Genomic DNA, 23,921 nt, shown 5'->3' on the forward strand with positions numbered 1-23,921 from the left:
GGCCACTTGACAGAGGTAATGGCGAGCACTAGAGAGCGCTAGGCGGCGGACATATTGGGGAAGACACAGCACCTGGAAGTAGAGTGGATATACTGACCGCTCCTGGTATGTGTGTGGCCGGGACACTACTGTAACACGCTGCTATTCTACACTGCTCTACCCCCATATCACACTACTATCATACACTGCTCTACCCCCATATCACACTACTATCATACACTGCTCTACCCCCATATCACACTACTATCATACACTGCTCTACCCCCATATCACACTACTATCATACACTGCTCTACCCCCATATCACACTACTATCATACACTGATGTACCCCCATATCACACTACTATCATACACTGCTGTACCCCCATATCACACTACTATCATACACTGCTGTACCCCCATATCACACTACTATCATACACTGCTCTACCCCCATATCACACCACTATCATACACTGCTCTACCCCCATATCACACTACTATCATACACTGCTGTACCCCCATATCACACTACTATCATACACTGCTGTACCCCATATCACACTACTATCATACACTGCTGTACCCCCATATCATACACTGCTCTACCCCCATATCACACTACTATCATACACTGCTGTACCCCCATATCACACTACTATCATACACTGCTGTACCCCCATATCACACTACTATCATACACTGCTCTACCCACATATCACACTACTATCATACACTGCTCTACCCCCATATCACACTACTATCATACACTGCTGTACCCCCATATCATACACTGCTCTACCCCCATATCACACTACTATCATACACTGCTGTACCCCCATATCACACTACTATCATACACTGCTGTACCCCCATATCACACTACTATCATACACTGCTCTACCCTCATATCACACTACTATCATACACTGCTACCCCCATATCACACTACTATCATACACTGATGTACCCCCATATCACACTACTATCATACACTGCTCTACCCCCATATCACACTACTATCATACACTGCTCTACCCCCATATCACACTACTATCATACACTGATGTACCCCCATATCACACTACTATCATACACTGCTGTACCCCCATATCACACTACTATCATACACTGATGTACCCCATATCACACTACTATCATACACTGCTCTACCCCCATATCACACTACTATCATACACTGCTGTACCCCCATATCACACTACTATCATACACTGCTCTACCCCCATATCACACTACTATCATACACTGCTGTACCCCCATATCACACTACTATCATACACTGATGTACCCCCATATCACACTACTATCATACACTGCTGTACCCCCATATCACACTATCATACACTGCTCCACACTACTATCATACACTGCTCTACCCACATATCGCACTACTATCATACACTGCTGTACCCCCATATCACACTACTATCATACACTGCTCTACCCCCCATATCACACCACTATCATACACTGCTCTACCCCCATATCACACTACTATCATACACTGCTGTACCCCCATATCACACTACTATCATACACTGCGTACCCCCATATCACACTACTATCATACACTGCTGTACCCCCATATCATACACTGCTCTACCCCCATATCACACTACTATCATACACTGCTGTACCCCCATATCACACTACTATCATACACTGCTGTACCCCCATATCACACTACTATCATACACTGCTCTACCCACATATCACACTACTATCATACACTGCTCTACCCCCATATCACACTACTATCATACACTGCTGTACCCCCATATCATACACTGCTCTACCCCCATATCACACTACTATCATACACTGCTGTACCCCCATATCACACTACTATCATACACTGCTGTACCCCCATATCACACTACTATCATACACTGCTCTACCCACATATCACACTACTATCATACACTGCTCTACCCCCCATATCACACTACTATCATACACTGATGTACCCCCATATCACACTACTATCATACACTGCTGTACCCCATATCACACTACTATCATACACTGCTCTACCCCCATATCACACTACTATCATACACTGATGTACCCCCATATCACACACTATCATACACTGCTGTACCCCATATCACACTACTATCATACACTGATGTACCCCCATATCACACTACTATCATACACTGCTCTACCCCCATATCACACTACTATCATACACTGCTGTACCCCCATATCACACTACTATCATACACTGCTCTACCCCCATATCACACTACTATCATACACTGCTGTACCCCCATATCACACTACTATCATACACTGATGTACCCCATATCACACTACTATCATACACTGCTCTACCCCCATATCACACCACTATCATACACTGCTCTACCCCCATATCACACTACTATCATACACTGCTCTACCCACATATCGCACTACTATCATACACTGCTCTACCCACATATCACACTACTATCATACAATGCTCTACCTCCATATCACACTACTATCATACACTGCTCTACCCCCATATCACACTACTATCATACACTGATGTACCCCCATATCACACTACTATCATACACTGCTCTACCCCCATATCACACTACTATCATACACTGCTCTACCCCCATATCACACTACTATCATACACTGCTGTACCCCCATATCACACTATCATACACTGCTGTACCCCCATATCACACTACTATCATACACTGCTGTACCCCCATATCACACTACTATCATACACTGCTCTACCCCCATATCACACTACTACATACACACTGCTCTACCCCCATATCACACTACTATCATACACTGCTGTACCCCCATATCACACTATCATACACTGATGTACCCCCATATCACACTATCATACACTGCTGTATCCCCATATCACACTATCATACACTGTTGTATCCCCAAATCACACTACTATCATACACTGCTGTACCCCCATATCACACTACTATCATACACTGCTGTACCCCCATATCACACTACTATCATACACTGCTGTACCCCCATAACACTATCTATCAACACTGCTGTACCCCCATATCACACCACTATCATACACTGCTGTACCCCCATATCACACTACTATCATACACTGCTCTACCCCCATATCACACTACTATCATACACTGCTGTACCCCCATATCACACTACTATCATACACTGCTCTACCCACATATCACACTACTATCATACACTGCTCTACCCCCATATCACACTACATCATACACTGCTGTACCCTCATATCACACTATCATACATTGCTGTACCCCCATATCACACTATCATACACTGATGTACCCCCATATCACACTACTATCATACACTGCTCTACCCCCATATCACACTACTATCATACACTGCTGTACCCTCATATCACACTATCATACATTGCTGTACCCCCATATCACACTACTATCATACACTGATGTACCCCCATATCACACTACTATCATACACTGCTGTACCCTCATATCATACACTGATGTACCCCCATATCACACTACTATCATACACTGCTCTACCCTCATATCACACTGTCATACACTGATGTACCCCCATATCACACTACTATCATACACTGCTCTACCCTCATATCACACTACTATCACACACTGCTCTACCCTCATATCACACTATCATACACTGATGTACTCCCATATCACACACTGCTGTACTCCCATATCACACTATCATACACTTCTGTACCCCCATATCACACTACTATCATACACTGCTGTATCCCAATATCACAGTACTATCATACACTGCTGTACCCAATATCACAGTACTATCATACACTGCTGTACCCCCATATCACACTATCATACACTGCTGTATCCCCATATCACACTATCATACACTGTTGTATCCCCATATCACACTACTATCAAACAGTGCTGTACCCCCATATCATACACTGCTCTACCCCCATATCACACTACTATCATACACTGCTGTACCCCCATATCACACTACTATCATACACTGATGTACCCCCATATCACACTACTATCATACACTGCTGTACCCCCATATCACACTATCATACACTGCTGTACCCCCATATCACACTACTATCATACACTGCTGTACCCCCATATCACACTACTATCATACACTGCTCTACCCCCATATCACACTACTATCATACACTGCTGTACCCCCATATCACACTATCATACACTGCTCTACCCTCATATCACACTATCATACACTGCTGTACTCCCATATCACACTACTATCATACACTGCTGTACCCCCATATCACACTACTATCATACACTGCTGTACTCCCATATCACACTATCATACACTGCTGTACCCCCATATCACACTACTATCATACACTGCTGTACCCCATATCACACTACTATCATACACTGCTCTACCCCCATATCACACTACTATCATACACTAATGTACCCCATATCACACTACTATCATACACTGCTCTACCCTCATATCACACTATCATACACTGATGTACCCCCATATCACACTATCATACACTGCTGTACTCCCATATCACACTATCATACACTGCTGTACTCCCATATCACACTATCATACACTGCTGTACCCCCATATCACACTATCATACACTGCTGTACCCCCATATCACACCACTATCATACACTGCTGTACCCCCATATCACACTACTATCATACACTGCTGTACCCCCATATCACACCACTATCATACACTGCTCTACCCCCATATCACACTACTATCATACACTGCTGTACCCCCATATCACACTACTATCATACACTGCTCTACCCACATATCACACTACTATCATACACTGCTCTACCCCCATATCACACTACTATCATACACTGCTGTACCCTCATATCACACTATCATACATTGCTGTACCCCCATATCACACTATCATACACTGATGTACCCCCATATCACACTACTATCATACACTGCTCTACCCCCATATCACACTACTATCATACACTGCTGTACCCCCATATCACACTATCATACACTGCTGTACTCCCATATCACACTATCATACACTGCTGTACTCCCATATCACACTATCATACACTGCTGTACCCCCATATCACACTATAATATACTGCTGTACCCCCATATCACACTACTATCATACACTGCTGTACCCCCATATCACACTACTATCATACACTGCTCTACCCCCATATCACACTACTATCATACACTGATGTACCCCCATATCACACTACTATCATACACTGCTCTACCCTCATATCACACTACTATCATACACTGCTCTACCCTCATATCACACTATCATACACTGATGTACTCCCATATCACACACTGCTGTACTCCCATATCACACTATCATACACTTCTGTACCCCCATATCACACTACTATCATACACTGCTGTATCCCAATATCACAGTACTATCATACACTGCTGTACCCAATATCACAGTACTATCATACACTGATGTACCCCCATATCACACTATCATACACTGCTGTATCCCCATATCACACTATCATACACTGTTGTATCCCCATATCACACTACTATCAAACAGTGCTGTACCCCCCATATCATACACTGCTCTACCCCCATATCACACTACTATCATACACTGCTGTACCACCATATCACACTACTATCATACACTGATGTACCCCCATATCACACTACTATCATACACTGCTGTACCCCCATATCACACTATCATACACTGCTGTACCCCCATATCACACCACTATCATACACTGCTGTACCCCCATATCACACTACTATCATACACTGCTCTACCCCCATATCACACACTACTATCATACACTGCTGTACCCCCATATCACACTATCATACACTGCTCTACCCTCATATCACACTATCATACACTGCTGTACTCCCATATCACACTATCATACACTGCTGTACTCCCATATCACACTATCATACACTGCTGTACTCCCATATCACACTATCATACACTGCTGTACCCCCATATCACACTACTATCATACACTGCTGTACCCCCATATCACACTATCATACACTGCTCTACCCCATATCACACTACTATCATACACTAATGTACCCCCATATCACACTACTATCATACACTGCTCTACCCTCATATCACACTATCATACACTGATGTACCCCCATATCACACTATCATACACTGCTGTACTCCCATATCACACTATCATACACTGCTGTACTCCCATATCACACTATCATACACTGCTGTACCCCCATATCACACTATCATACACTGCTGTACCCCCATATCACACACTATCATACACTGCTGTACCCCCATATCACACTACTATCATACACTGCTCTACCCCCATATCACACTACTATCATACACTGCTGTACCCCCATATCACACTACTATCATACACTGCTCTACCCCCCATATCACACTACTATCATACACTGCTCTACCCCCATATCACACTACTATCATACACTGTACCCTCATATCACACTATCAACATGCTGTACCCCCATATCACACTATCATACACTGATGTACCCCCATATCACACTACTATCATACACTGCTCTACCCCCATATCACACTACTATCATACACTGCTGTACCCTCATATCACACTATCATACATTGCTGTACCCCCATAACACACTACTATCATACACTGATGTACCCCCATATCACACTACTATCATACACTGCTGTACCCTCATATCATACACTGATGTACCCCCATATCACACTACTATCATACACTGCTCTACCTACCCATATCACACTGTCATACACTGCTGTACCCCCATATCACACTACTATCATACACTGCTCTACCCTCATATCACACTACTATCATACACTGCTCTACCCTCATATCACACTATCATACACTGATGTACTCCCATATCACACACTGCTGTACTCCCATATCACACTATCATACACTTCTGTACCCCATATCACACTACTATCATACACTGCTGTATCCCAATATCACAGTACTATCATACACTGCTGTACCCCATATCACACATCATACACTGATGTACCCCCATATCACACTATCATACACTGCTGTATCCCCATATCACACTATCATACACTGTTGTATCCCCATATCACACTACTATCAAACAGTGCTGTACCCCCATATCATACACTGCTCTACCCCCATATCACTACTATCATACACTGATGTACCCCCATATCACACTACTATCATACACTGCTGTACCCCCATATCACACTACTATCATACACTGCTGTACCCCCATATCACACTATCATACACTGCTGTACCCCCATATCACACCACTATCATACACTGCTGTACCCCCATATCACACTACTATCATACACTGCTCTACCCCCATATCACACACTGCTGTACCCCCATATCACACTATCATACACTGCTCTACCCTCATATCACACTATCATACACTGCTGTACTCCCATATCAACTATCATACACTGCTGTACTCCCATATCACACTATCATACACTGCTGTACTCCCATATCACACTATCATACACTGCTGTACCCCCATCACACTACTATCATACACTGCTGTACCCCCATATCACACTATTATCATACACTGCTCTACCCACCCCCATATCACACTACTATCATACACTAATGTACCCCCATATCACACTACTATCATACACTGCTCTACCCTCATATCACACTATCATACACTGATGTACCCCCATATCACACTATCATACACTGCTGTACTCCCATATCACACTATCATACACTGCTGTACTCCCATATCACACTATCATACACTGCTGTACTCCCATATCACACTACTATCATACACTGCTGTACCCCCATATCACACTACTATCATACACTGCTCTACCCCCTAATCACACTACTATCATACACTAATGTACCCCCATATCACACTACTATCATACACTGTACCCCCATATCACACTACTATCATACACTGATGTACCCCCATATCACACTACTATCATACACTGCTGTACCCTCATATCATACACTGATGTACCCCCATATCACACTACTATCATACACTGCGTACCCTCATATCATACACTAATGTACCCCCATATCACACTACTATCATACACTGCTCTACCCTCATATCACACTGTCATACACTGATGTACCCCCATATCACACTACTATCATACACTGCTCTACCCTCACATCACACTACTATCATACACTGCTCTACCCTCATATCACACTATCATACACTGATGTACTCCCATATCACACACTGCTGTACTCCCATATCACAATATCATACACTGCTGTACCCCAATCACACTACTATCATACACTGCTGTATCCCAATATCACAGTACTATCATACACTGCTGTACCCCATATCACACTATCATACACTGATGTACCCCCATATCACACACTGCTGTACTCCCATATCACACTATCATACACTGTTGTATCCCCAAATCACACTACTATCAAACAGTGCTGTACCCCCATATCATACACTGCTCTACCCCCATATCACACTACTATCATACACTGCTGTACCCCCATATCACACTACTATCATACACTGCTGTACCCCCATATCACACTACTATCATACACTGCTGTACCCCCATATCACACACTATCATACACTGCTGTACCCCCATATCACATCCACTATCATACACTGCTGTACCCCCATAGCACACTACTATCATCACTGCTCTACCCCATATATCACACTACTATCATACACTGCTCTACCCCCATATCACACTACTATCATACACTGCTCTACCCTCATATCACACTATCATACATTGCTGTACCCCAATATCACACTACTATCATACACTGATGTACCCCCATATCACACTACTATCATACACTGCTGTACCCTCATATCACACACTGATCTACCCCCATAACACACTACTATCATACACTGCTCTACCCTCATATCACACTGTCATACACTGATGTACCCCCATATCACACTACTATCATACACTGCTCTACCCTCATATCACACTACTATCATACACTGCTCTACCCTCATATCACACTATCATACACTGATGTACTCCCATATCACACACTGCTGTACTCCCATATCACACTATCATACACTTCTGTACCCCCATATCACACTACTATCATACACTGCTGTATCCCAATATCACAGTACTATCATACACTGCTGTACCCCATATCACACTATCATACACTGATGTACCCCCATATCACACTATCATACACTGCTGTATCCCCATATCACACTATCATACACTGTTGTATCCCCATATCACACTACTATCAAACAGTGCTGTACCCCCATAGTCATACACTGCTCTCCCCCATATCACACTACTATCATACACTGCTGTACCACCCATATCACACTACTATCATACACTGCTGGTACCCCCATATCACACTACTATCATACACTGCTGTACCCCCATAATCACACTATCATACACTGCTGTACCCCCATATCACACCACTATCATACACTGCTGTACCCCCCATATCACACTACTATCAGACCACTGCTCTACCCCCCATATCACACTACTATCATACACTGCTGTACCCCCATATCACACTACTATCATACACTGCTGTACCCCCATATCACACTATCATACACTGCTGTACCCTCATATCACACTATCATACACTGCTCTACTCCATACACACTATCATACACTGCTGTACTCCCATATCACACTATCATACACTGCTGTACTCCCATATCACACTATCGGTACACTGCTGTACCCCCATATCACACTATCATACACTGCTGTACCCCCATATCACACTACTATCATACACTGCTGTACCCCCATATCACACTACTATCATACACTGCTCTACCCCCATATCACACTATCATACACTGATGTACCCCCATATCACACTATCATACACTGCTGTACTCCCATATCACACTATCATACACTGCTGTACCCCCCATATCACAGTATCATACACTGATGTATCCCAATATCACACTATCATACACTGCTGTATCCCAATATCACACTATCATACACTGCTGTATCCCCATATCACACTATCATACACTGCTGTATCCCCATATCACACTATCATACACTGCTGTATCCCCATATCACACTATCATACACTGCTGTACTCCCATATCGCACTACTATCATACAGTGCTGTACCCCCATATCGCACTACTACCATACACTGCTGTACCCCCATATCGCACTACTATCATACAACTGCTGTACCCCCATATCACACTACTATCATACACTGCTGTACCCCCATATCACACTACTATCATACACCGCTGTAACCCCCATATCACACTACTATCATACACTGCTCTACCCCCATATCACACTACTATCATACACTGCTCTACCCCCATATCACACTACTATCATACACTGATGTACCCCCATATCACACTACTATCATACACTGATGTACCCCCATATCACACTACTATCATACACTGATGTACCCCCATATCACACTACTATCATACACTGATGTACCCCCATATCACACTACATCATACACTGATGTACCCCCATATCACACTACTATCATACACTGCTGTACCCCCATATCACACTATCATACACTGATGTACCCCCATATCACACTACTATCATACACTGATGTACCCCCATATCACACTACTATCATACACTGCTGTACCCCCATATCACACTACTATCATACACTGCTGTACCCCCATATCACACTAGGTTATAATACACTGCTCATCCCTGTACATCGGTCTATAATAATACACTGCTGCATCCCCATATCACCCTAAAATAATTTCTCGCCCATATTCATTGGGAGACACAGGAACCGTGGGTATAGCTATGTCCTCTAGGAGGCGTTGACACTAGTAAAAGCTGTTAGCTCCTCCCCTGGCAGCTATACCCCCTCCAGCCTGGAGAGAGAGTTTCAGTTTTTTTCTAGTGTCAACAGGAGGCAAGTCCTCCCTGCTCTGCAGGGATCTCCTGAAGATTTTTTATTTTAGTTTATTTTTTTCCTTCTTTTTCAGATGGGAAAACAGTGGTCCGCTTCGCCTCCCTGTTCTCCCGGGGGTCGAGTGCGCCAGTGCCGGTGTCCCGCACTGCTGCCGTCCCCCACAGAAGACAAGGGTGGACCAGGGCAGCTTCGCTCCCCTGCATCCGCTAGCCAAGGGTCACCCATCCAAGCCACCCCTTTTCCAGCGTACTTGCCACTACGGTGCCAGTAGCTGAAGGGGTGACCCTGCTGGACCAGAGGAGGGGTGAAGATGGCGGCAGGATGAGGTGAGTACAACGGGAATAGGTAAGTATCAACCCTCTTCCCCCTCCCTCCCTCGTTCATTATCACTCAGGGGCCCGCTCCAAGCACACCTACGATTAAGGCATGCCACCTGCCTCCTGGTATCTCTAGCTAGTTTAACCCTTCCAGGGGCAGTCTCTGTTGTGGCAGCTTTCTAGTTCCCCCCTTACTAGGCAGGCCAGGGGCCAATTGGTTGATCAGTCCATCGGGGGTTAATGGCAATGCCTGCGCCATTATACAGAAAGATGGCGTCCGACATAGTCAGGGCAACCCGGTCAGGTCCTATCTCGGGTACTGGTGGGCAACCATCTCTTATATTAGCCACCTACCCTGCGATGTGCCTAAGCTCGGCGACTCCAGCGGAGGCCTAGAGCAAACGGAGACGGGCGGCTGCAGGGGTTGCTGAGTGGAGGGAGTTGCCTGCGGCGCAATGCCATGGAGTGAGTGATTTTTCCCTGGTGGCTGTGGCTTGCCGGCGGAGCATGTGGGGACCGAGCGCACCGCTGGTAACGAGACGCTCAGTCACACATACAGAGAGGCCCCCGCTCCCCGACACCTACCACAATTTACACCCCTTGGTGCAGGACGCCGGTGCACCACTCCAGATGGGGTTAAATGCAGTGCGATCGGCTGTGCATCGCATCGGTGTTTCCGGCCCTCGCTTCTCTGCCCTACCCGCCTATCATCTGCGGGTGAACGCCCCCAGTCAGTCCGGCCGATCTCTGACACGGCCGGTGCAACATTCGGCGGAGGGGGGGGGCACTCTCTTGAAATGCCACAGCTTTCGTCTGGGGGGGGGGGGGGGGGGGGCACTTCTCCCCCAGACACCTTCTGAGCTTCGTCACTGGTCCTCCTGACTGCATTAACCCTTCCTGGCCGGCACCTGACGATCTGGGGCTCCTCCCTCTAAGTACAGTGCATGAGTGGAGAATTTTAACCCCTTCCTGCCTGTCATTGAGACCGCTTCCTAGTGAAAATGTATAAAATAATAATAAAGGAAATGTGCATCCATTCGGGTCCCCCTCCTCAGCCGCAGGGCCACCCGTCAGTGTGGTTCCACACTGGGCCCGTGTCCTATCTCGGTAAGGGGGACTTCTAATGGTTCCCAATCCGCTCTCCGGGGCCGTTTTAGTTGATGATTCTCCACCTGCGCAATCCAGTGACGGACCACTGCAGGATCCCAATCCGTCCTCCGGGGCCGTTTTGGTTGATGATTTTCCACCTGCGCAATCCAGTGAAGACCACTGGCAGGATCCCAATCCGTCCTCCGGGGCCGTTTTGGTTGATGATTTTCCACCTGCGCAATCCAGTGAAGGACCACTGCAGGATCCCAATCCGTCCTCCGGGGCCGTTTTCGTTGATAATTCTCCACCTGCTCAATATAGCGGAGAACCTCTGGAATTTCCAATCCACCCTCCGAGGTCATTTGGTTGATAATTCTCCACCTTCATACATCACGTGGAGGACAGCTGAAGCATTCCAAACCCACCCTCTGGGTCGTTTGGTTGCTAATTCTCCACCTGCGCAATTCAGGAAGGATCTCCGCAGGATTCCCAATCCGTTTTCCGGGGCCATTTGGTTGATAATTCACCACCTGCGCCATACAGTGGAGAACCTCTGGATTCCCAATCCACCCTCCTGGTCGTTTGGTTGATGATTCCCCACCTGCGCAATTCCAGTGGGAGACAACTGAACTTTCCCAATCCACCCTCTGGGTCGTTTGGTTGATAGTTCTCTGCCGGCGCAATTTTATACAGAACCCCTGTTCCCAATCCACCCTCTGGGGTCGTTTGGTTGATAGTTCTCTGCCGGTGCAATTTTATAACAGAACCCCTGTTCCCAATCCACCCTCCCGGTCGTTGGTTGATGATTCTCAGCCGGCGCGATTTATACGGGACCTCTGTTCCCATTCCACCCCCTGGGTGGTTTGGTTGCTAAGGCCCCCTCCTGCGCGCTAGTGGACCACATCAGGTCATCTTCTCCTCGAACATCTCTGCACCCCCTCCCTTCCTCCCCGGGTCACGCTCAGGCGCACCCTCTCTCACAGGAGCGGGTCCTACTGGGGGGGGAGAATCACTGGTTCAGTCCCTGACATGAATCCGAAGCAATCTCCTAAGATTGCGTCTACGGTGGCCAGCAGCACTTGTCGTAGGCATTACCCCCCTTCCTTAGGCAGAGTAATTGCACTACTTTGGGATACAGTACTGACCTTATACATTGTCCCCTGTCATAGGTGGACTAAGTACAATAACACTGATTCAGTGCCGGATGTATACATTCCCCCTTCTGTAGGTGGCGGAATTGCATCTCCACTGGGTTCAGTACCTGCCGTATTCAATAGCTCCTTCCACAGGTGCCAGGATGACATTATCACTGGTTACAAGGTGTGCTGTATGCATTACCCCCTTACTTAGGTGCTAATTGCACTCCCACAGGGTACAGGACTCGCCATATGCACTAGTTCTCGCCGTGGGCATTAACCCTCCTTTATAGGTGGGGTCTTTTCGCTACCACTGTCTTAAGTACTCCGTATGCATTCCACCTTCCATAGGTGGGGTAATTGCACCACCATTCGATACGGTCCGACTGTCGCGCTATCCTCCCATAGCTGGAGTGTTACACATCACTGTGCTTCCTGCCTGCCTTACTCCCTTTCGCAAGTGATCCACTAACGGGGGAATAACTGAATATCTTCAGATACGGCAATTCAACATTCGGTACTCAACGGTGCCCGGTACTCTTACTCTAGTGCTACATGAGTGGATACGGTGGCTATTTCTTATTCTGTTCTTTTGGTACTGGTTTTGGCCATGATTATAACTCCTCTGTCTTGTGTCCTAGAGACTCCCATCTCCATGGGTCTTCATTGTTCCAGTCGTCATGATATTGTCCGCATCAGTTGTAGTGCGTACACCATTGCACATATATTGTGAGTGCGTTCCAACGAGTCAAGTGCTCACTGACTGTATTCTCTATCCACCACTCCTCCTTCTCTGGGAAAGTGGTTATGCTGGCGCTCTGGTAGCAACTACAGCGTGTTTTCCTCCACAGGTGCAGCCTTTCGCTAATGCTTGAGTTCGGGGTCGCTGCAGTGGGACATCTCCTCAGGTAGGAGCCCTACCCTGGCGCCAGCTTGGCAGTTGCTCCTGTTCGGCGCAGTTCCAGGTAGAATTCTTAAGGTTGTTCTACTTAAACTGGGGCATTAGGGTACGTGGCTTCTACGGATAGTCTCAGGCCTCCCTCTCAGTTTTTTGCGCTGACGGCGCGAGCACTGGCTATTACTGTGGGAGCGGTATTGCATACCACTACATACTTGGGGTCTGTCTGTTTAGTTTTTTCGTCAGGTGATGGACTCTTCTACAACTGAAATTCTTGGCTACTTCTGCATAGCGCCAGTCTCTGCGGGAAATGGGCTTGGACCTGACCTATTCTTCCCCTGTCCCCTTCCTCCTCTGGATCATGATTCATAGACACGCATGCCTTGGTAGTTCCTATGTTACTACCTTCCCTCATCTGCACCTGCATGGGGTATTCTTTTAGTGGCCTTCCATTCCAGGCACGCTCCGGTCCCGACTGGTGGGCTGTGGCGCCCTCCACATCCCTCCTTCTATAGGGACTTCCTTCCATTGGTCTGGGTGTGCTAACGGTATCTATACGAAAGCTCCCCACCTTCTCTCCCGAGCAGGAGTTCCGGAAACATACGACATGGATGCCCTGACATCTCCTTGGCGGGAGTTTCTCCCTCCTTACGTGTTTCTTCTCTCCTACCCAGGGTTCTACCGAGGATCAGATGGAGGGCATTCTGAATAAACTTAGTCGCTCCGGATTGGCCCCGTCGCGCGTGGTACGCTCATCTCGTTCTCCTTCTAGGAGATGTCTCTTGTCACTGCCACTCAGAGACTACCTTCCTTTAGGGTCCGGTCTTACATTGGCATTTAGGGTCTTGGTTGACGGCGGGGCCTCCCCTGTGCCCATGGAAACCTTCTTTCAGGGAGTGGCACATACGTTTCCTCCGTACCGCCCCTTACCGCCTTGGGATCTGATTATAGTTCTCTCAGAGTTCCAGTCTTATCCCTTTGAGCCCTTGGGGAGACATTTCTCTCCGGCTCCTGTCCTAGAAGTTAGTTTGTTCTTGTGGCTCTCATCTATCAGACTGGTGTTTCGAGTTGGGGGTGCTCTCTTGCAGAGAACCCTTCCTGGTCTTCACAAGGATAAGGCGGTTCTCTGGCCCATTCCTTTTTTCTCCCGAAGGTGGTCTCTGTCTTCCACTTCAATGTATAAATTTTCCTTCCTTCACTGCCCCTCTCCTTCACTCCCTAAGGCAGGGAGCTACGTCATTATTGGCAGCCTCCAGTCCCTTCCGGCGTACGGAACCCCCCTTTTTTGTCATTCGGAGGTTCCACGCAAAGAATTGGCGGCCTCCAAGGGGCAATTGCACGATGGAGTCGGTCTGCAAATGCCTTACCGTTCTGCCCTTAAGTATCACTGCTCGCTCCCCTGAGCGGTGTATGCTTCTTGGGCTCTGAGGCATCGCGCCTCGGCTGCACAGTTGTATAAGTGGCTTCCGATCCTCCTTACACACATGCAATTTTTTTTTGCATTCTTATGCATCTGAGGCCCCTGCTTAGCCCGCAAGGTCTTGCATGCGGCAGTTTCTTAGCTACCAGCAGGGACGCTTGCTTCCATGGGTCTGTGGTTATTCCCTCCCCATGGACTGCTCTTGAACGTCCCACGGTTCCTGTGTCCCCCAATGAATATGGGCGAGAAAAGGAGATTTGTGTATAACCTACCAGTAAAATCTCTTTCTTGCTCTTCATTGGGAGACACAGCACCCACCCAGTATTGTTGTTCGGCCACAGTTGTGGCTGTTGCTGGTTAGAACCTGGTTCGGTTCTTGGCATTGTTGCTGTTACAACGTTTTTTTTCGTTGGTTTTCTTGCTTCTCCTACTGCTTCTCACAAACTGAAGCTCTCTCTCCTGGCTGGAGGGGGTATAGCTGCCAGGGGAGGAGCTAACAGCTTTTACTAGTGTCAACGCCTCCTAGAGGACATAGCTATACCCATGGTCTCTGTGTCCCCCAATGAAAAGCGAGAAAGATATTTTACTGGTAAGTTATACAAAAATCTCCTTTTACAGCCACCCCCTTCCCCATATACCATTCTGCAAGTGATTTCTTGCATTGTAAAAGACAAATAGAAGCTGTGTGACCCCCAGCATGGCTGCCTCCCAGCTTTCCAGACTCATTATTCTGCCTAGTGATGGCAGACATCGCTGCTACATCATTTTCACATTTAAAGGGGTTGTCCGGAGTTTTACTATTGATGACCTATTCTTAATATTAGATTGGCAGGGGTCCCACACCTGGCAACCCCGCCGATCAGCTGTACGATGAGACGGCGCGTGTAGTGCGTCTCTGTTCTCTCTTCCTGTCCGCTCTTGCTGTCTATGATCTTTCCCATAGACAGCAGCAGCGGACAGGATGAGAGAAGGGAGATGGCATATGCGCACTACACACACTGTCTCATCATACAGCTGATCGGCGGGGTTGCCAGGTGTGGGACCCCTGCCAATCTAATATTGAAGATAGCTCATCAATAGTAAAAGCCCAGACAACCCCTTTAAAACTGTGTGACTGTCCCATGTGAACTGTAATGGCCGCCATGATGGTTGTCACCCGGCTGTTCTAGGAGTGAAGACAGTACTGAGAGCCATTTACTGGTGGTAGATGTACAGTGATGAGTTCTGGGACAGTCATCAGATTTACTTTTGTTTTCTGCAGTGGCGAGATGACGGTGTGCGCCATGTTCGGCTGTAAGAATCGCATGCACAAGGGATGTGGGAAACACTTCTTCAGGTAATTCCTGCAAATTCCCCGGGGGCGTCCAGTAAATGGAAGTGTGTAGTGTAAAGTTCAAAATCACTTCTTGCTGTCAGCGAATAGGAAAATTCTTGTTTACCTGCAGAGGCTGGAAACCAGTCCTGGCCTATTACATCTCACAGCTGAGTGTTTGTTGCAGTTGTATCCATCTTAGATAATTCACGGTTATTGGCCACGGATCGTATTGTGCATCCATGTTGTTTCTTTTAGGTACCAGTCATTTAAAGGGGTTGTCCGAGTGTTACTGATGGCCTACCCTCAGGCAAGGTCATCCGTATGTGATCGGTGGGGGGCCTGCTGATCAGCTGTTTGGAGAGGCCACTGTTCTCCAGTGAGTGCTGTGGCCTCTTCCTAGACCAGTGACATCACATTAATCGATCATGTAGCCTAGGCGTAGATCAGCCCCATGTAAGTAAAGTATGAAGCACCGCTGCAATCCAGTGGACGGGGCTGTGCTTGTTAAGCTGGTAGGAGGCCGCGACGCTTGCATGAGCACCGCACCCTCTTTAAACAGACGATCGGTGGGGATGCCGGGAGTTATCAGTATCTAACACTCGGAAAACCACTTTAAAGTGATGGTCTAATGATGAATTTTTGGAAAATTGGAACAGATTTACATTGGTCATGAATGATCATTTCTAGTTCTATAGACACCATAATGAAATCTGGGTGATCTATGCACCAGTGTGGCAGCTTCAGGGTGTGTTTACGCAATGGGGTTCATTAGCAAACATTTGTACAAGGTACAAATTTGCAGACAATTGGCCTTTTACTGTCTGCGTTAGTGAGCCAAACTCACTGATTTTAGGGGGACCAGACAAACTGTCTTATGTGTATGAAGGATTGGGCAGTTTGATTTCAGCATGCTAAATCCTTTGTTTTAATGGGAGATTAGCGGCCAGAGGTATCTAGCTGGCAGCGGCTTACTCCCCTCTCTCCATTGAGAACACGTATACAACAGAGTCAGTCTGAGAGTATACATGTATGGAGGAATAGCTGTCAGCCAACAGCTCTTTAAGGCCTTATGCACACGGCCGTTCCGTGCATTGGGGACCGCAGTTTGCGGTCCCCAATGCACGGTCAACATCCGTGCGGCGGCCGGGACGGATCGACACCCATTCAGCTTGAATGGTTCTGTGAACCGTCCGCACCTTAAAAAAATAGAACATGTTCTATTTTTTTGTGGAGCGGAGGCACGGACAGAAACACCATGGAAGCACTCTGTAGTGCTTCCATGGGGTTCCGTGCCTCCGTTCCGCACCGCAGCTCCGGATTGCCTCCATGAGGCTGGAAGAATAACTTGTGCAGACAGCGGGAGTAAAGTGAGTATTTTGTTTCTTTGGAGGAGAGATTGGTGCATTATTTACTAGGGGGCACTTCATATAAAGAGACACTACTGGGGGGGGGGGGGCAATATTTAAAAAAAACTAAAACACTACTAGGGGGCACTTTATGTAAAGCGGCCACAACTGGGGGGCACTTTATGTACGGGGATGATTACTAAGTAGGAGTATAAAAGGAGGCACTTTACTAAATAGGTGCACTCAATTATGCAGAAAGAAGTTGTTGTCAGGAGACATCATCATGGTGATCTGTGCAGGACTGAGATAAAAAAGAACCACTTCAGTCAGAGGAGCCATCACCTGAGTGGGGGCCTAAATGGGATTATTAATGACTGGGTCATAAATAGTGTAGCGGTATTATTTGGCTTTTAAGTTTTATTATTGGCATTGTTGGCCATGTATTTTGTAATATGCACTTTATTGTGTTTTGTTATGTGAGTGATTAACCTCCGCACTGCACCCACCCTTGGTCCGCATGAAAAATGTCTTGTGTGAAAAAGATTGGGGACCACTGTTCTGGTAGATAATTGGTGTCCTTCGGTTGTCTGGGCTAGTGCCTAATAACATAACTGCAGTTGGTGGTGATGGCTTTTCTGCCTCTGGATGTAGACAAGAATGTTCACTGACAACAACTATGAGTTTGATGAAGAATTTTAAAAAAATCTATTAAAAAGTTGTGTGTGTATAAATATATTGTGGGGATTTGCTCTGGTAGACAGGACAAGCGGGTGCAGTATAGAGGCAGACACGTTTGTAACTCAAAAACTGCAGTGTTTATTCACACTAGTTGCAGGTTCACAGTATCACAGTCCATTTTCAGTATTGGTGTTCACACACAAAACAGTTCATACAGAAAAAACATTCACCTTTTGATCCTGGGTGTTTAATCCACACCCGGCTGAATGCTCAGCCTCAGAAAGTCCACCTGCAGGCTTTAGGCGGTCTGCTCGCCCGACACACTGTCTTCAGCTTTCAGCCCACACACAGGCCTCAGATGTCAGCAGAGTTACAGACCGCTTCAGTGTCAGAGAGGAGTAATCCACCCATCTGACACTGCTGGCTGTTTTTTATAGGCCTGTCAAAACCTGGCCTGGACCATGGGGAGTAGTCACCCACCCAGCACTTTGACTACTCCGAGTAAGAGCCATTCCAGATCAGCTATTTACAGCCATACTAGCTAGCAAGGTGTCAAACAGCAACTGCTGCTGACACAGAAAACTGGCTTTTACTCCACCGAGGCCAGGAACCTCGGTGACACATACCTATCATCTACGATGATTCCTTTTACCTTCTTACAATATATATATCTCAAACCAATATAAATTAGTGATTTCTAATCTGCAGGTTTCCCATGAAAGACCCAGAACGTCTCGCTAAGTGGATTGAAGCTGTCCAGAGAGATGATTGGAAACCCTCCATTCACAGCAAAGTCTGCAGTGACCACTTCACGGAGAAAGACTACATGATACGTCCTGGTGCTGCCTGTCCTTACTTGCGTATGGATGCTGTACCCACTCCCATCTATCCTATCCAACGGAAGAAAAAGACTAAAAAGAGAAAATATACCAAGAAAACAGCAAGTGAAAATTCAGAACTCAAGGAAGTGAAGGGTGGGGATATGACTCAGGAGACCCCGAGTGAGTGTGGTGGGAACCGCAGCCGTGGGGAGGAAATGGAAACACAGAGTGAAGTGAAAGTAATAGAAAGACATGTCGAAAAGCAGGGAACTCAGATGGAGGAAGGGGCACAGGGCAAGAATCAGACAGTGGAGACATCGCAGATAAAGAGTGAGGATGGAACACAGGCAGTAGATAAGCAGGTTGAGAAGCAGGTGGTGGAATTGCAGGTTGAGAAGCAACCAATAGACTTGCAGGTTGAAAAGCAGGTGATGGAATCACAGGTTGAGACCCAGGAGGTGGAATCTCAGAATGAGAAGCAGGCAGTGGAATCACAGGTTGACAAGCAGGTGGTAGAATCACAGATTGAGAAGCAAGCAGTAGAATCACAGGTTGAAAAACAGGTGTTGGAATCTCGGGGTGAGAAGCAGGAGGTGGAATCTGAGGTTGAGGAGCAGGAGGTGGAATCTGAGGTTGAGGAGCAGGCAGTGGAATTGCAGGTTGAGGAGGGAAGAAAAAATGAGGCGCAGACAGTTGAAGTACAAGGAGGGAAAAATGAGGAGGAAACACAGGACAAAAAGCAGATTGCAGAAGGGCAGGAAGAGAAGCAGGTAATGGAAATAAAGAACAAGAAGAATGGGGAGAAAACACAGAGTGAGAAGCAGGCCGAGGAAGGTCAGAGTGAGAACGTAAAGGCAGTAGCAACGAATGAGCCTCAGGTAGTAGAAACTCGGGGTGCAAATATGGAATCAGAAACCTACGATGATCAGCAGGAAGTGGATGCGCAGGTAACAGAAGGTGAAAGGGTGGAAACAACACAACCTGCTGATAAGCAAACGGTGGAGGCAAGGGGCAAGAAGCAGGGGACAGGGGCACTGACTGGGAATCGTTTACCAGGCATGACAGTTGTAGTGAACCAGACTAGTTGGAACCTGCCATCCAGACCTCCTTGTGAGAACATGGCTGATTACATTCCTGTTGACCATGCGTACTCTGCTGTTTCTGGCGACAAGGAGAACGATGTCCCCGCCCCTGTTGCTGACCCACAAGTTGTTAAATTACGGAGAAAGATCAAAACCTTACAGAAGCAAGTTCTGCGCCAAGGAGTCAAGATCAAGAGCCTGAAAAAGACACTGGTTGATTTACGGAAGAACAACATGATGGAGAGAGATCCAGAGCAGGTGATTGCAGAGCACTGTAGTGGCCTCACTCAGGTTCTGTTCACACAGCAGCTGAAAAATGGTTACCGGCGGCACAGTGTCACCCAGTACTCCAGCCTCATGAAGGAGTTTGCTTTGAATCTGTACTATGCCTCTCCAAAGGCCTACAAATTCTGCCGCCTGTTTCTGTGTCTTCCACACCCTGTATCGTTAAGAAACTGGAAAGCAGCCACTGAGGGGAACCTGGGACCTTCAGCAGAGGAATGGGCACATGAAGAACATGCACCAGGGATATCTGCATGTGAGGGGCATTTATTGGATACTCCAATGCAGGAATTTTCTTTGCAAGGGCCATCAAGTCAAGAGGGACATTTGCCAGAGGTCACAATGGAGGAAGGACATTTGTCAGTGATTCCAGTGCCAGAGGAACATTTGTCAGTGATTCCAGTGCCAGAGGAACATTTGTCAGTAATTCCAGTGCCCGGGGAACATTTGTCAGTGATTCCAGTGTCGGAGGAACATTTGTCAGTGATTCCAGTGTCGGAGGAACATTTGTCAGTGATTCCAGTGTCGGAGGAACATTTGTCAGTGATTCCAGTGCCGGAGGAACACTTGTCAGTGATTCCAGTGCCGGAGGAACATTTGTCAGTGATTCCAGTGTCGGAGGAACATTTGTCAGTGATTCCAGTGCCGGAGGAACATTTGTCAGTGATTCCAGTGCCGGAGGAACATTTGTCAGTGATTCCAGTGCAGGAGGGACATTTGTCATTGATTTCAGTACAGGAAGGATGTTTGTCAATGATTCCAGTACAGGAAGGATGTTTGTCAGTGATTCCAGTGCAGGATGGACACTCGTTGGTGATTCCAGTGCAGGAGGAACATTTTTCAGTAATTCCAATGCAGGAGGAATATTTGCAGGAAAAAGCACAAGAATGAACATTGCTTCATAAAACAAAACTGCTGTGCTATCCAGTTTGTTTAAAGGAGACCTACCAAGAGCATTCTACAAAAGCAACTTTACTGCACAGAAAATCAATTCAGTGTTGTCATAGTGTGGCTCTAAATTGCAATCAATTTCTATAATCCAGTTAACTTGAGCAGTGGTAGTTATGATAGTCATTGATGGGAAAGCTGATTGGGTTCCAAACAATGTTTGTGTGGCAATACTGAAATGCCACAGTACATGACAGGTAGTATTGTCATGGGGACATCAGAACAGAGGCTCGGTTACATGATTTGCAAACACACAGCTTCATGATGGTAGATCTACAGCTGAAGCGTTGGGCTTCAGGGTAGTGGGAATGTCGCTATAAAAGTGAAGTCTCCTTTAAGAATATGTTAAAGGCTATGAACACATTTGGGGCATTTTTTTAAGATTGCATTTTACTCATTTTGGGCTAAAAATATATTTTTTAAATAGGTCTTATTAACATTTTCAGCCGTTTTTGAGATACAGGGGTTAAAAATCAGTCTGTTTGCAGAGTATCACTTCTCATTCCTATAAGTGACGGCTCATGTGACGCTCCTGACCTCAGTTTGATAGTTTTTATGAGGTCAGGAGATCAGATATAAGGCTTCACATGATGGGACTGAGAAGTGATATTCTGCAACCAGACTGATTTTAAAAATCATACCCTTGTGTGTCAAGAACGGCTGAAAATTGTTAATAAAGACCAACTGAAAACAATAGTTATTAGCCCAAAAGGAGTAAAATGCAATCATAAAAAATTGACTCAAAGGTGTCCATAGCCTTTCAAGCTTTACTTTTCATTTTGCTTTAATTATAATTGAACTGAGTAGAATTAAAGAAGCTTTCCAGAGAGAATTTAAAAAGAAAGGGCCAAAAAATGTTACAAATTACAAAGAAGCATTACTCATCTCCACCAGTCACCCACCCCTGCTATTCCAATGCTGCTTTGGTCCTAGCTGCTCTCAACCTGAGTGGGCATTTCAGGCATGTTAAGCTGGGACAGGTAGTGGAGAGGTGGAGAGCGCGGGGACCAGAGCAGTGTCAGAGTGACATTGGCAGGGGATCGGTGGAAGTGAGTAATGCTTCTTTATTTTTAACATTTTCTGACATGTTTTTTGTTTAAATCCTCCCCAGGAAACCCCTTTAACATCTGCTACGGTAACAACGTCATAACCTCATCTCATATTTTGAAGGATCTTGCTGTTGGCCATAGGTCCTGGCCCAGTCTGTCATGTCCTATGCAAATAAACTGGAGATGTTGCAATACACTGCACTGGTATATGACTGATGCGCTAGTTTGTGGTGTAATCCTTATTGCTTCCCCCTCTCACTGATGTAAAGTGACTTCTGGAGGCACACAATTGTTATTTTGTTTTATTCACCAATCCCTAGATCAGTGGTGGCGAACATATGGCACGGGTGCCAGAGGCGGCACTCCAAGCCCTCTCTGGAAAAAGTCTATGGTGTACCAATATGCCTTAGGTCCCTTTCACATGGGTGTCGCTGAAGAGGTCACGATGCGTTGCGGGAAGCCCGCGCGAGTGCGCACGCAATTTAAGTCGGTTTTGTCTGCGATTGCGTTGCGTTGTTCAGTTTCTTCCGTGCGAGTGCAAAGCATTTTAATGGTTATAATGGAAAATAATAGCATTCTTTA

The 23,921-nt window shown here is 46.4% G+C and overlaps 1 protein-coding gene across 1 annotated transcript; it reads left to right on the forward strand.

The window, feature by feature from the left end:
• On the forward strand, positions 1-23,711 carry LOC120998385. The gene is made up of 3 exons (XM_040429056.1): positions 1-105; positions 17,080-17,154; positions 19,866-23,711. The coding sequence occupies exons 2-3, from the start codon at positions 17,087-17,089 to the stop codon at positions 22,231-22,233; spliced, it is 2,436 nt and encodes an 811-aa protein (XP_040284990.1). The 5' UTR covers positions 1-105; positions 17,080-17,086; the 3' UTR covers positions 22,234-23,711.
• The last annotated feature ends 210 nt before the right edge of the window (positions 23,712-23,921 follow it).

This window comes from Bufo bufo, chromosome 1 (genome assembly GCF_905171765.1).
Source record: "Bufo bufo chromosome 1, aBufBuf1.1, whole genome shotgun sequence".
Classification (NCBI taxonomy): Eukaryota; Metazoa; Chordata; class Amphibia; order Anura; family Bufonidae; genus Bufo; species Bufo bufo.

Coding starts and splice junctions, on each gene's coding strand:
- LOC120998385 (XM_040429056.1), top strand. CDS start 17,087: ATGACGGTGTGCGCCATGTTCGGCTGTAAGAATCGCATGCACAAGGGA. Junction 17,155..19,865: donor TGTGGGAAACACTTCTTCAG/GTAATTCCTGCA, acceptor TCTAATCTGCAG/GTTTCCCATGAAAGACCCAG.